This window comes from Pan paniscus, chromosome 19 (assembly GCF_029289425.2).
Source record: "Pan paniscus chromosome 19, NHGRI_mPanPan1-v2.0_pri, whole genome shotgun sequence".
Classification (NCBI taxonomy): domain Eukaryota; kingdom Metazoa; phylum Chordata; class Mammalia; order Primates; family Hominidae; genus Pan; species Pan paniscus.
Genome location: NC_073268.2, coordinates 61645284 through 61661856, shown reverse-complemented (window position 1 = coordinate 61661856; position 16573 = coordinate 61645284). Strand labels below are relative to the sequence as shown.

Genomic DNA, 16573 nt, shown 5'->3' with positions numbered 1-16573 from the left:
GTGTAAAAAACCAGGATGACACAAATGAAAAACTTCAAAAACCTGGAGGTCAGACTATTTTAGTAATTTAGAAAACATTTTTCCCACACGTTAATCAGTACTAAAAGAAAAAAGTTAAAACCTATTTAAAATGTGGAAAAATTGCTTCCCAATATTTTAACAGAGAGAGACTGAGAACACACAGCATTGAGTCATCAGGAAAACTGAAGATCTCCCCTGAACAACACTGGGATTTCACTGCAGAGGACTTGAAAGACCTTGGAGAAATTGGACGAGGAGCTTATGGTTCTGTCAACAAAATGGTCCACAAACCAAGTGGGCAAATAATGGCAGTTAAAGTAGGTGATGCCATGATTATTTTTGGTACTTTAATCCATTAGGTGAAATTTCATGGTGCAGTAATACCACTGTTGTTGTGTTCCTACTTTTGTGGTAAATGTGGGTGTTTGAAAAATTGTTTCTCCAACTCCTTTGAGGGTGTTCTGTGTAGAGGTTTCTTATTGGTGGCACATTTTCTATCTCTTTGGAAACATGAGTGTATGAAGTGTGCATGTTGATTGCATTTTTGGCATGATGCATTAACATGTTTTAAACTTCAGGCCCTTCTACTGCCAAGGTGAGTTCAGGCTGGGCGGCTGCACCCCTGGGAGCAGGGCAGTGCTGCACTGAGCCAGGCGGGAGCTGGAAGAAGACGCAGCACACTGGGTTGGGCAAGGTGCGGGGCTAGGGCTAACAGCAGTCTTACTGAAGGTTTCCTGGAAACCACGCACATGCTGTTGCCACTAACCTCAACCTTACTCGGTCCTGACCGGCTCGGCTTCTGTTTGTTTATTTCATCTCTACTCAGTACTGCCCTGTTCCCTGGTTTTAAAGTTGTACTGAAATGCATACCTTGTGATAATGTTGTCACATTTTGTCCTTATTGTGTCATGCCACTTAATATGTTCATTAAAAAAAAAAAAATGGCCAGAAACAGAGATTTGATCCATAGACAATACCTGGCAAGCTTATGCTGGTACCTGTAAAGAACTGGTGGTTTCCATCTGACTCCTAGTTTCATGTAATTGTAATTTATTCATTTGTTTGTTTAGATGTTTAACAAATCTTTGCTGTATGTAAGATATTTCAGGAAAATCAGCAACAGGGGGAACAACTTGCAAAAACAAAGGAAAAAAAGCTAGCTGTGGCCATACCCTCTCTGAGCTTAAAATTCCTATGGGAACAAACATGTTTCAGTTTACAAGAATTCAGAATGGATTTGCATATAGTCCAAGCTAATCATCTTCCTATTAGTGTCCTATTTTGAGAGTTTGTCAGAGTGGTTGATAAGAGTCCTTAGTTTTTTCTTGACATTTGAGAATGAATTTAAATTAAAATAAAATGCTTTCTGTGTAGAAGTCTGTTGTGAGCCAAACCTTACTGTAACTATTTTAGTATCCTTCACTGTTGAGCATTTCTTTTTGCTGGGTCATATGAAAGTAATGTTAAATTAGTGGTAGGGAAAATTTTTATGATTCTCTCTATGGGTTCCTAACATTGTTTTTGGCTGTATTTTTAAAATGTGGTGAGAACTATAGACTTTTCATAGGCAGATGTATATACACAACATTTTGTATACAAACCGTAGACCTCTAAAGATGCACAGGTGAAGAACTCTGCATTATGTGTTAAAATAAAATGTTTTATTGGAATGTGAAATGATTTCTGTATTCCTATTTTGTGCCACTGCAGTGTAAGTGGAAAGAGTCATTTTATTTAGACTCCTGGATGAATGTTGTGTTGTCCTTTTGTGCTACGTGTGTGTGGCATCCAGTTTTAGTTGGCTGGATCTTAAGGGAAAGGTTTCCTATATAGTTAAAGTTGTAAACTTTTCTTTCAGGTACTAGGGAAAGTAATTTTAAAAAATTATTTCCTGCTTTTTACAGTTTGTGTTATGTGTGCTTCAACTTTGTTGATGAACATTATTAACCATTTTAGTAATATGGATTGATTTTAGCCATTGTTAAAAAGGTCATAAAGGTAAAGAGGGTACTTCCTTTTGACACTTAAAAGTTTTTCTCACTGATTAATTTGATAATATTTTGGGTTGTATAATGCTTACTCAAGTTTTGTAGGAATTCAAGAATGAAAATAGGAAATTGTTGTCCATCATTTGTAATGTTACATTATCAGTGGCTACTGGCTACTGTGACAGTTCCAGTTGGGATGCTATTAAAAATCCCAGCTGTACTTGAAGAACTTTCAAGGCAGTCATGAGACCTACAAACTGGTTGCTGTCACATGTATACCCACCACATGGTACTACCTAGCTTCGTTTACCATCTCGAATTCTTGAACAAGCATAGCAGTTGGGGATGGGAGAGGATGGCAGTACAACACATCAATTAACATATAGTTGAGGAGTACCTTTGGATTCCATGACTTCATTAATACTGGAAGAATAAGTGTTTTTGCATTAATATGCATTAAAATTTGATACCAATTGATGACTGATGTATGCCATCTCTGAATTAAAGAATGCATTTATTATTGGTTTCTTCAAAGAAGAATAGTCTTTCATCACACTTGAGAGAGTTCATTCATTCCTCATTTAGGTACATTGACTGGATTGACAGGCACAAATATACAGAATCAATGTATGATTAAGGAGGAGTTTGATTTGAGACTTTACAGTTTTAAAGGAACCATGAGACGGTGGTTCACACAGCTGAGAGCTTTCCATTGCTGTTGGTGAAATGAGAAACACGCTTGAAGTAACTCTGTGCTAACATCTTAATACACACTTTGAGAATAAAGAAGGATTGCATTATTAGATGTTAAGCTGGAAATGATCCTTAAGATTTACTTGCAATATCTGTAGAAAAGTGAACTGTGATATTAGCTTGATTTTTTTCTTTGTATTATTCCTCATTTTTAGTTCTGAGGAATTCTTTCCCCAAATTTATTTTGCAATATATAAGAAATATTTGAAAAAGGTGACTTCTTAGTAACGAGATAATTACCCCAAAGACTTAATCTAAAAATCAGTTTTGATATAATCAGATTTAGTGAGGTAACATTGTAAGAGTTATACTTAAAACAATTTTTTGATGTTTGGTTTGAGGACAGTCTCCCAAGCTATCGGTGAGTTTCTGCATTAGGACCTAAGATGTGAACATGGTTTACCCTTTAGTTTTAATTGCACGTGCTTGGGAAAAGGGTCTTGCTCTCCTGTGAGTGGGAGTAATTTGTATACTTGTGCCTGAATGACTAGTCTTAGGGCTGCCTAGGGCAAAGCCAGTGTTGCCTCTGGGGTTTCTTAAAGCTCAGGGAGAACAACCTTCAACTCTTACCAGGGATTTACTTCTAACTGTGATCAGTATCCTTTACAAATAACATTTATTTAGTGTCCTGTTTTGCACGGTGGTGGGGTAACCACTGAATGAAAACATTAGACATGAACAGTCACTGTCCTCTACATAAAGTAGGTGCCTGCTCAGCTCTCTGGCAGGTGGGAATGGGAGAGGATGGCAATACAACACATCAATTAACATATAGATGAGGAGTACCTCATCTATATGTTAACCAGCTCTCTGGTTAAATGTAGCGGGGTAAAGCCCAGAGTTCAGACCAAATGTTTGAAGAGGCAGTTAGGATTAGGTTTCTGAGCTAGGGTAATTCAGATCTGGGAGAAACACCTAGCATTATCAGTCAGAATCAGGATGCCACAGAAAATCTAGGGACACAGGAGAAAAGAGAAAGAGTAAATGAAATGTCACAGCTTAGACCATGGGCTTACAAGCTCAGATGGCTGACAGAGGGAAGAATGACTGTAAGCCTCTGATGCCTGACAGTATATTCTCCACCTGACTCTGCCTGCAGTGTAAAAAATCCTGCATGCCTAGAGTACCAGCTTCCCTGTTGTTTTCTAGCAGACTCATGTCCAGATTGACTTCTTGAAGGTATGCATGCCCTTTTCATGTTTGTAGAATATGTGCGAAAAACCAAAGAAACGTGAAAAAGTAAGAATGAAAATGAGAGGGAATATAAGGACTGAAGTACCTGTCACTAAAGATGATGGCAGGCAGTGGAATCTGAATTGTTGTGTGAAGGGTTAATACTGTAATAAAGCTGTCATCTCATTGAAGAACTGAATAATATTGAGCAGGTAGGTGGGAATAAGAATGTGTCATGTTAAATTTGTCATTGTGGATCATTATGATGACTTTTCAGTCTTCTGCTTGAGAAATTATCTGGGTTAATCAGGAAAAACAGATCTGTTGTTTGAGGGTAGGTGCATAGGCCGGACTGAGTTAGCAATGTGACCTGGTATGCAAGAGTTTCAAGTATTTTCTTTCTGTTGGAGATCTGCCTTACTTGTCTTGTTCTTTTGAACCTCAGCTCTACCCTTTCACCTCTACTGTTTCATTGATGTGAGTCTTGCTGATTCTGGCTTGTTAACTTGATTTTGATTCCTGCAATCCTGCCTCTCCTTGATTATTTGGATTTTGACTTTAGTGTCCTTGACCTGGAGTTGAGACCCAGCCTAATCCTGATGCTTGATAGTAAGGACTAGAGCCCTCTGCTGACAGTATCAGCAGCCCACAGCTCAGCTGTTCCCTGAGTAGAACGGAACTTTAATCTGCTGGTTGGGTAGGCCTCCCTGTTGTAGATAGTATGGCGAGTATGGGAAGTCAGGTGTCAGAAAAGTATGGCTTGGCTTGTTTTCCTGCCACTGGAGAGACCATGCCACTTCTGTCAAAAGTTCCATTACCAAATTATTTCAGTGGGGATTATGATGATGAATAATGATTTGAGGAGGTTCATTTTAGTGTTTAAACATTGGTCTTGCATGTTCTGAAAGCACTAGAATGATACTGGGATGGACTTCAATTGGAAAAGTTCCTTTTTGATGGCATAGAGTGCTTTGTTAGGCCATTTTATTCACTTCCAAAGGGCCGCAGTGATCATATTTGATTATCCAAATCACCTATGGGATGCAGATGTCATGGCTCTTTTGTTTAGAATTGAGACTGTAGTCTAATATCTTAGGCCGTCGTTCGGTCAGATCATGTGACTTACTTAAGGCATCTGTGATTGAGCTGTATTCTTTTATGCTGCCTAATATTGCTTAAAAGCTGTGGTGGTCATATGAAAAGTGTAAGTAGAGCATTTCCAGGAGGAGACATATTCAAGGGGTGTGGCAGGGCTGGCCTCTAGGCAGCCTTGATTTTGAACTCAGGTTGCTTATGTAGATGGGGTTGGAATTCCCGGTATACATGTGTGCTTGTTTTGCTGTCACTCCAAGTTAATGTTTTTCAGACTGCGAGTTTGTTCCATTAACAGAATTGTATGTGCAACCCAAGAAATAAAACAGCCAAAATCAGTACTGTTCGGGGTTATGTGAGGGTGGGAAGTAGAGACTACCTGCAGCCATATTGGAAGCCCTTGGGGCACCAGCTCTGAGGAATTAATAGGGGTACAATTAAGACAGTTTGGAAATGGTTGCTCTAGGTGAATTTTAGTCAATCATTATGTGTTTTTGAACATTCTAGAGATCTGGTTTCTGAAACCTTCTACCATCACTTGGTTAAAATGAATGAATTTTGACATTGGACTAAATCGCAGCTTACATAGTTATCTGGAGAAAAACCTGTTTTTTGTTTTGTTTTGTTTTGTTTTTGAGACAGTTTCACTGCGTCACCCAGGCTGGAGTGCAGTGGCACAATCTTGGCTCACTGCAACCTCTGCCTCCTGGGTTCAAGTGATTCTCCTGCCTCAGCCTCCCAAGTAGCTGGGACTAAAGGCACGCACCACCACACCCGGCCAATTTTTGTATTATTAGTAGAGGCGGGGTTTCACCATGTTGGCTAGGCTGGTCTTGAACTACTGACTTCAGGTGATCTGCCCGCCTCAGCCTCCCAAAAGTGCTGGGATTACAGGTGAGAGCTACCACGCCCAGCCAAAAACCTGTCTTACCATACCTCACTCTGCGTGGGTGTCATTTGAACCAGTATGTGATATATTTCCTGCATATTTTCTATCATTCTTTGTCATCTTATGGCTATGCCTCTGAAATTTGTTGTATATGTCAGATTTCTACTGTTACCTCACTTTATTGTCATAAGTACTGAAATGATGATCTGTCATTTATGGTCTTCAGACCCTTAAAAATTTCAGTGCTAAGATTGACATTGTTTCTTTAAATGTGGATGATGTGGTTAGTAAAGAGGAAGAAGATGATACCACTCTTACCAAGGCATGTCAAACTTGTTCCATTAACTTGGTCCTCAGGGCAGCTCTTCCCATAATGTAATATAACACATGCTTTTGGAACTGAACTCCCAGGTGCTCTGATAATACGTAGCAGAAGGTAAGGTAAAAGGAATTAAGTGGATCTCAGTATCCCCAGTGAGAAGAATGGGGTATTACTATTAATTAATTAATTAATGGGGCTAAGATACAACTGAGAGTTTATTAAATTGATTTTAAAAGACTTGAATGATTTTTGCAATTAAGAATTAGCATTCTTTCTTCTGCCCGTAGTAAAATCATATATGCTTTCACAATTTAAAATAATTGACTTAACAGACACTTATTTTTTCACAGGAAAGAAAGATTTACATCTGTGATCAGCATTCTAGATAATTTGCTTGCTTCTTTTGCTGTTTGTTTTGGTTAATGTTGCCATCTGCTTTGACCTTATTAATGATGGCTTTGTGAGATATCATGGCCATTTTCGTGTGTGATCTATTTAGAAGACTCTAGCTGATAAGGAGGAACTCGTACCACAAATTAGGAAAATAAGAATACCTAAGATTTTCTGCAGCCCAGAGGAAGGTGATAGGATATTGATGTGCTGCTGTGGTTTCTAGGATTTTCCAACTTTGGTTTCTAGGATTTTCCAACTTTGTATTACAACTGAATTCTGGACATTTTTGCTGGGAAAGCAGCATATTTGTAGGGTTCAGAATAGTAGGGACACTGGAGGAGTGTGATCCTTGCTCTTCTGTCCTCTACATCACTGACTTTGGTTGATCTGATGTCAATCATTGACTAGCAGTGGATTCCCCTTCACATTTTATTTATAGACAGTAACCTTAAGAGGGATCTTTAGCAGGGATTACTTAATGAACAATGAAGGGTATGTTTATGGCATAGCAGTATTGGTGTTTGTAGATCACAGAAACTGGATGCGTTTTCAAAATATTAAAACTGTTGTAATATTATATATAAATTATATATATTACATATAATATATATTAAATATATTAAATATTATACAATATTAAATATAATATTAAATATACAATATTAAATATACAATATTAAATATATTACCTATAATATGTATATAATATATAATATATATCATATTAAATTATATATAATATATAATATATATTAAATATATTATATATAATATGTAAAAGATTAATTAAGATAATCTTTGTTCTTTTCTTCTTTTGATTTTTAATGCTGAACCTTTGCTATATCATTCTTTATTTTCTGTGGAGAGGAGGTCCCATGTGCTGTGTTTGCTCATGTACTAGTTCTAGGATTTCTCCATGGGTAATTAAATATTTACTAATATCTACCTGGTACAAAAGGTGGACAACTGTCATCATAGGGAGCTTTCGATTTGCTTCTTGTCTTGGGTGTGGTGGTTTTAGCCATCATATAATTGGACAGGACAATTGGCAATTACTTGAAATACAGAATACAGATTCTTTTTTTTTTTTTTTTTGAGACAGAGTCTCGCTCTGTCACCCAGGCTGGAGTGCAGTGGCATGATCTTGGCTCACTGCAAGCTCCGCCTCCCGGGTTCATGCCATTCTCCTACCTCAGCCTCCCCAGCAGCTGGGACTACAGGTGCACGCCACCACGCCTGGCTAATTTTTTTGTATTTTTAGTAGAGACGGGGTTTCACCATGTTAGCCAGGATGGTTTCGATCTCCTGACCTCCTGATCCACCTGCCTCGGCCTCCTAAAGTGCTGGGATTACAGGCGGGAGCCACCCTGCCTGGCTCGGAATACAGATTCTTTTGGTAACCTTAGATGTAGGGGAACAAGCCCCCTGCACTGAAGTATGGGTTTTAGCTAACCTAGTTATAGCAGATTCCACATAGATTGCTGAAGAGTAAATGCCTTCTGGTATTCTGATTTTGGTTGGTGGTAAATTGGAAATGATGCTTCGCCTTGCTAATGGCCAAATTACTAGTAGCTTGCATTATTTTATCTTGTGTCTATTTGTTTTAATTGGTGCCTGGAAGAATCTCTAAAGCCCTACACTGATTTCCTCTAATGATTGAATTCGTTACCTTGCTGAGTTTCATTGTGTCTGAGTCCTAATTTCTGATCCAGGAACTCACCTGTCTTTTACTTTGGAATGCTCTACCTATTCCTAACTTCTCTAAGCAGCTACAGGTGTACCTGTGCAGCAGGGAGATGTATCTCCTACTCTGCTCTTACTGTCTTTTTATACTGCCCTCTCGGACACTCAGCTGAGCCATACAAACACCTGACAAGAATTTGTCATGTGAGAATTTAGAGATCTGCCAGGACTGATGGTCATGTCCTTCCATGTCAGTTTTCCCATTTCTTATGCTCCTCACATCTCATTCCTCCATGCATTGTCTCCATTTCAAAACAAAACAAAAATAGCATCAGTTAGAATTGATAGCCATTTTGTAAGTTTATTTGATTATGTTGCTGTTTTCAAGTGTGTCTGTGGCACCACTGCTTTCTAAAGTCATTTTCTGGACTCCTCAGTTCTTGATTCCTTACATGTTTGCTGATGACTCATATCCTTTTTGCCTAGAATGTTCAGATCCTAGGAACTGACATCTGTCATGTCCTCTGTAGAACTTCTGTTTATGAAGTGCATATATGACTTGTCATCCAATCCTTTTTTACTCTTGAGTCTTTTGAGTATATAATGACCTATTATTTTCCCTTTCTCCATGCAGGAATGGGATCAGGTAACCCAGAGTGCCTCTTCACATACATTGTTCAAGAGCTTAACTTGGTAGGAAGGAAAACTGGGTTATTTGGGAGAATCAGTAGTTGTCACATCAGGACACCGGCAGTCACAGAATGGGTCATTTCAAGGCAGGCCCTGGTGCTTTGGGATAAGGTGTGTGCTGACCTCTCTAGTAACTGAGATATCTTTGAGCACCCTAACATGGAGATGTAAGGGTTAACTCTGAATCAGGGTGACTGGCAAGGACCACTATCAGAATCAGCCAGGTATTTATTGAGCATCTAGGCACAATGCTACTTGGTGACCTGCTTCTTAGGAACTACAACGTGAGCCTTTATTTTGCCTCGTCTGCAACTCCATCCTTAGCCTTTGCGTTGTCAGCCTGCCTTCCTTTGCCACATTTGAGTCTTCCTAACCTTACCCCTTAATAGCAATCACTTCATCATCATGCGCTTTCCCACTATCCCTTCTCCCTGTCTTCCCACCCATGAAAACAAATTTAGAAAATGAAGGGAAATAAACAAACAAACAAAAAGTCACCATTATGATGGGATTGAGGCATAATATCTGAGTAAGAAGGGAATAAATTAGTTTTCCTTGACAGTATATACTGCCTGTTTCTGTCCATCCTCTTATTTGCTTCTTTTTCTTTGCTCTTCCACTCCAGTCCTTAAGCGAGTTTAGTTTTATTCGTTCCTCTTGTCCCTTTTCATGATAACAATGTGTCATAGTCTGCTTTAAAGTTTTTCATACTTACCGATGTTAGTTTTATTGCTAGTCATTCATCCCTGATGAGCACCAACAAATTGTATGTGAGAGATGGATTTGGTAGGGTTTGGATATGAGGCTGGAGAATTGTGTCACTGTGAAGAGAGAGCTCCCCTGGAGATCTCAGTGTAAAGTTGGAGGACACCTAGAACAGCACCACATTTACATTGTTCTTCAGTATCAGTAAAAGAGTTATTTATACTTTAAATTCAAGTTGTTAAAAATAGAGGCATTCCACATGAGGCTAAATATTATTCAAGATTTTGGTCCATAGATGTTATAAGCTGTCAACATTTAAATCTACCAATGACTTCCAGGTGCCATGTTGCACAAAAAGAAGGAAAGCAGCCTTTCAACAACTTGGAATTTGGGACATTTCTATATGATTGGGACTGTTCACCAAGTGGATGTTGCTGTGTTTTGTGACGAGATGGAGTAGAGGACAAGGGGATCATTTGTAACTGAACATTTTTAGCTTGTCCTATGGGACTTGTTAACTTTCTATTACCGCGGCCTAATCCATACAGAACTCCCAACAACTAAATTTGTGGCTGATCCAACCAATGGCATGAGTTGGACTGACAGTTTTAGAAAAAATACGCTTTTTGGAATTTTTTTTTTAATTGGACAAGAACCATGCATAATATTAATAGTCTTAAAGCCAGAGAACTGGGAATGTAGTCTTTTTTTCCTGTGTCTCTAAGTGACTCTCAATTGGACTGATGTTGGCATTTCTGACCTGTATCTACCTGCTGTTTTTATTGGCATTTACCTGCTTTATTGGGCTTATACGCAACCTTGAATACAGATTTGGACAACAATTAAAAAAAATTAACTTCAAGTTTATAAATTTCTTTACTATAGAAAACTACTTATATATGTAGAGTAGTAATTTTTGTTTTGATTTTCAATGTTTTCTTTATGTTATATTCCAAATAAAGTAAAACTTGAAATAATCTGAAAATACTTTTTATTATTGGGAAAGAGATGTGGATTCTTTTTCAAGAAACACAATTTAATTTGTCCTGGAAGCGTGTAATAACTTAAGCTAAGTTAGTAAAGTAGTGTTAAGTAAAAGAGCTCAGTAACCCCATAATGAAAAAGAATGATTTTGAAAATAATATAAAAAACTTAATGTTCTTGAGTTGATTTTCTTAAGTATTTTATGGTTTCCTGTAGTTTTCATTCTACTATTTACTGCCAGGGAAAAAAAGGTTTGCTGAGCTCAAGTAAACAGCCTTATCTAACTTTTAAATTTATATAAATAAATGAAATTTTCCTGCTATTCAAAGTTTTTTATCAATGGTTGTTGCTTCTGAACATTATGATTATGAGGATTTCAAGTCATATAATTGGCGTCACCTTGTTACTTCCATTTTTCTGTGCTCTTAAGGACAGATTTATAAAGGGAAGAGAAGTTTGTTCTTATTGATGTTCAATTTTTAGGTAGTTATGCTCCTTTAATGTTAGAAGATCCTGGACTCACTTGATTCAAATGTAGAAGTCTTTCCCATAGATATTGTTTTGATGGTTCATTAGAAAAACTTTCTTGGTAGTAGCTTTAGTCTCTTAAGTATTCTCTAATTTGAATTGTTGATTGTCATTATGTATTCTACTTGAGTTATTTATTGAGTTATTAAAATCACTAATTTGAAGTTACTGCTATTATAGGCATGTGTTTGTAGTTGATCCCCTTTTGGGGTCCTTTAGGCCTTTTGAAATAGTTTATTAATTGCTCGCATATGATAAATGTTACAGTTCAACCCTAAAACATTAGTATAATTAAGAGTTAGCAGGTCGGTCACAGTGGCTCACGCCTGTAATCCCAGCACTTTGGGAGGCCGAGGCAGGCGGATCACGAGGTCAGGAGATCGAGACTATCCTGGTTAACACGGTGAAACCCCGTCTCTACTAAAAATACAAAAAATTAGCCAGGAGTGGTGGCGGGTGCCTGTAGTCCCAGCTACTCGGGAGGCTGAGGCAGAAGAATGGCATCAACCCGGGAGGAGGAGCTTGCAGTGAGCCGAGATCGCGCCACTGCACTCCGGCCTGGGCGAAAGAGCAAGACTCCGTCTTAAAAGAAAAAGAGTTAGCTGTACTTGTTCAATTCCAAACAATTCAGATGCAATACCAGCAGCTACTTTTCTACCTACTGCCAGATACTTAGACAAAATGTTCAGAGAATGTGGGGAGGTGTTGATCTCTTGAAAAGCACAATCAATTTCATGTTAGACTAGTAGGCCATTCAGCTGCTCTGTGTTCTATTTTGTACTAGAAGTGACATTAAAGAATACTTACAGATGAATAGGTTTTCCTGCCAGTGCTGATGATCTCAAAGATAGAGCTGTGCTAGGAACTCTCTACATTCTGGTTAGTAACAATTCTGTCAGAGATTGTCTCAGTGTTAGGTATCAGTAAGATGTTGGAACTTCAGTTAGGCCTTTAGATCATGTAGTCTATATATCCTTTCTGTAGCTACGGTAGGGTTTTTGGACACGGGCTCGCTCCCAAAAGTCAGTTATTTATGATAACTGTTGAGGTTTTGACTGTAATATGCTTCCTAGTTGAAATATAAATATTTGTACAAATGTGTATTTAGCATACCACACAACCAGTTTTGTGAAACAAAAGATAAACTAGTAAAGAGGACACCTTTTAAAAATAGTAGTTTATGTGTGTTAGTATATATCCATTTGCCAATATATTCATACTAGTAAAAATAGAAAAAAATACATTTGTTAACACCTTTTAATAGTGAGAGTTAGGTAGAAATCTTCCCCAACCAAAGGGTTATTTGATTTTTCTTCTCTTCTTGTCTCTAATATTAAACAACTCTTCGTCTGTTTTAAATTTAGATATATAGGATTATTAAGATTCTTTTATAAATAATTACCTTCCTGAATTAGCATTTTGACAGCTACACTTTTAGAGTTATTTTTTAAAAAACAGGTATAAAGGTAGAATATTTACAAAAATTATTACATCATGCTTTGAACAAATACAGATCACATCTCTGGGCTATTTTGACTTTTAAAAATATCCTTTCTGAGCAAACATGCTGAAGTTGATTTAAAAGTAAGATTATTAATCCATAAACTATGAAAATAATCAAAATGAGAAAGAAGGGAAACTTTCCTTAACGTTAATAGAACTAGTCTTATTTTGTTTCCATTTTTCATTCTTACTTTAGTGCTTGTTTATCTGAGCGTTGATATTTAATATAAAAGTTGTAGGTAAATCTGTGTCTGTAACATAGATGCCAGTTAATAAATTTTATTTGCTTATGAAATACTGTAGGTAGCAAGCTGTAAATTTTAAGTAGCAAAATTAAATTTGTTTGGAATATATGGAATTCCTCAAAAATGAAACGGAGAGAACCTACTTCTGTTCCTTAAACAACTGCTTATTCTCATGTCACATGAAATACATCTTTTATATCTCTTTGTGCCTCTGGCTTCTTTTCTGTAAAATGGGCTCAAGAATTTAATTGACTGCCTTCATCCCTTTCAAGAACATTTGACAGATACCTCGAAGTCTTTGGAAGACAAAATGCCACCTTGTGTATTTTTTGATACTAACTTGCCTTGTAAGTACATACTATGTATTGTACACAGTGGCGTGATGTGACATTGTGAACTTTTTTATGAGAACAGAAGTTGTTTGCATGCTTTGATGTTAAACTATAATTTTATTATTAATTTTTTATAATTTCTGAACATGATTCTTTCCTATATTGTCCCTCCCAACACCTCTGTGTTCTATACTGTTCCTGAATAAGAGGTGGGAGGTGGGGTACTTAATGTTTTCTGGCAGTCTCTTAGAAATATGCAAAGAAATTGTTGTACAGCTTGGTTAGGAATATATCCCTGGTCTGCAGTATATGGAGGAGTGCTTTAGCACCTTAGGAATAGACAAAAAGAGCCCTCTGTTTCCTCATTTTTAGGTTTTCTTCCACAGGTTTATGCTGCCCTACATGCTGACTCATGGGTTGGAGAGTCAGGTAGAACTTTTTGTTTTTAATGTATAGAAAGTGCAGTTAAAGGACAGAGTCCCAATCTAGGATTTTGGAGACCTGGATTCTTGCCTGGTGCACTGCTCCTATACTAGTATTCACTTTATCCGGTTCTGGACTATTTCCCGTCTTTATGAATGAGGACACTGTGGTATGGGTGTCCTCATGAGTGAATGAGTGAAGAGGGATGTTCTTGCATTGAATGCCTAGATTGCATACAATTTTGAAACGGTGATTAAAAGTATGTATACAGCTACCTATAATTATTCATATGAAACTGTTAAAACTCATTATCATTTTCTTTATATTTGCATGTGGGGGTTAATTTTTACTGCCTAAGAACTTTGTTGCATAACTCCCAACATTATTAGTAAATGCTCATGGTTAAATTGCCCTGTCTCCTTTAAAGGATTTCTAAGTGCTGTTTGTTAAACTTTCTGTGATTAAAGTAATTCTTGTGAAGTATAAGGAAAGATGATAATTTTCATATCTGGTATTTGTGAAGTTTGCTTGGTAATTTTTAGTCTCGTAACGGTTTTTCTCTACCATGAGACTAAAAATTATTGGTGTTTTTGACAAAATTATTTTGTTTTTTTGACATCTTTTGTCATTCTTTTCCAGAGAATTCGGTCAACAGTGGATGAAAAAGAACAGAAACAACTTCTTATGGATTTGGATGTAGTAATGCGGAGTAGTGATTGCCCATACATTGTTCAGTTTTATGGTGCACTCTTCAGAGAGGTAGGAATAAACTGGGTTTTAGCTGACTAATGAATATCTAATTGGGACAAATGAAGATGGCAGGATTCAATTCTATTCTTAAATGCCATACATTAGTAATAAGTTAATATCTCAGTATCTTAGTGTTTAACCATGATAATCTACATATTAACTTCTGACTCTTTTTGCGGTGGTGGGTAAGGGGTGAATCACACGTGTGTTTGTGTGTGTGTGTGTGTATGTGTGTATTTTAGTATTGGTGGCTGTCATTTGTAAATCTCATACAAATATTTTCTGTTCTTTAAGAACCTGAAAAATCAGCTGACTTCTAAATATCAGCACTTTTGCTATAGTTTTAGATTTTCATTGGGCCTTGAGCAACGCCCCCCCCCCACCCCCGCCAACTTTATATTTTAACTTTTACTCATCTGTCATCAAGTGTATGTCTGCATTTAATATAAACACTTATGTGTCCCTGCCCATAATCCTGAAGTATACCCATCAGACATGGAAATTAACAATTACAATATAAATTTTTTTTTTCTAATTCTCTTATCCAGATTTTTGTGTAGAAACTAAAGCTCTAATTTCTTGGTCTCATAATCATGTTTCTTCTTTTGGCCTCTGGTTATTTTGTGTCCCAACTTGGGTTATCATTTCTGCCTCCAGCTCTCAATCCACTTACTCATTTCCAGTCATCCAGCTGCCTAAAATGTGGAAGTGAGTTTGGGCTAGGGGTAGAACTGGAGCTGTAAATGAATTAATACATTACGGTATCCTAGACCGCCATCAAAAATTGTGATACTTAGTTGAGTAGGACTTGAACTGAACTGCTAAGCATTTCAAATACTCTCTAAAAAAAATACCTTTCTCATTTTGCAAATGTTAGGATGAATAGCTGAGTTGTTATAAACTGGTAAGAAAAACCCTCCTGCTCTCTCTTCTTTTTGGGATGGGATTATAGAGTGTATCCTTGGGGTTTTTGTTGTTATTGGCTTTAAAATTAATATATATTTTTGAAACAGGGCTGAATGTAGCACTGAGTAGAAGTATATGCAATCTTGTAATTGGAAACAGTGTTAGAGGTTAGTTAATTCTAAACCTAATTCTGAAATTTTTGTTTGTTTTTCTGGGCTCTTACTGGGTAACTAGTAACAACACATTCTACTTCATGACAGAGCCCATTTCTTTGTTGAATCACTAATTGTTAATTCTCAACTCATGTAGTTTTTTTCTATTCCTGTCTTTACTTTTTAATAATGAGAATATTCATTTTTATGACCAGATATACTGAATTTATTAATTTTCTTCCATCATTTCACATCAGCATTCCATTACATCAGTATACAGTCATGTATTCATGTGCATGACTATATCTTGGACCTAAATATTGTGTAATGTTATTCTAAATGTTTGGAACTTTCTTCATGTTGCACAAGAATCTTACCATATCCTCCTCCCTTTATTCCCAACTATGAACTTTTCTTCACGTTCATTAAATCATCACACCATATGCAGAACAATAGTTAATTAGGGACTGAACTAGATTTTCTCTCCTAACTAGATTCTGTGGTCAGCTTTTTCAGTGCTGTATTCGTTTTCATTATAGACTTTCCCCAGCTCTACCTGAACCCTAAGTCACCTCCATAGTGCTGGAATATACCAATTTATTTCATTTGTTCATTTATTTAATCATTCAAGTACCATTTACATACCTAGCCTTGGGCTAGATAGCGTGGGAATCTGATTGTATGAAAAGAAAGCAGAGTAAGTCATATTCATGATTGACAAAGATGTGGAAACAAAGCACGGAAGCTTGGAGTAGTGTCTGAACAATATTCCCATGGTTTTGTTATTATGGATAGCTGAGTCACATTTGGTTTTATGTCTCAGAAAGGTTGAAGGGGGTTGACATATGCAGCTGTAAACACTAACGTCTGTTGAATGCTTTGTCGTTTTCACATATGTTTTCTTCCCAATAATCTTCGGGATTTGGTGGTATTATCTATCCCCTTTTTCCAGATAGGAAAATGAAATTTAGTGTGTTTGACAAAAGTTACACAGCCAACAAGTGGCAGAGATGGGATTCCAGAGACAGAAATCTTGCTGTT

General features: G+C 37.1%; 1 protein-coding gene across 3 annotated transcripts in view; it reads left to right on the top strand.

The window, feature by feature from the left end:
* The window catches only part of MAP2K4 (mitogen-activated protein kinase kinase 4), a 125316-nt gene that overhangs the window by 60118 nt on the left and 48625 nt on the right, over nt 1-16573 (top strand). For all 3 annotated transcript variants that reach the window (XM_034942363.3, XM_034942364.3, XM_055101124.2), the window contains 2 exons: nt 164-338; nt 14364-14483. In XM_034942363.3, the coding sequence (XP_034798254.1) occupies nt 164-338; nt 14364-14483 (295 nt within the window). The remainder of the gene's footprint in view (nt 1-163; nt 339-14363; nt 14484-16573) is intronic.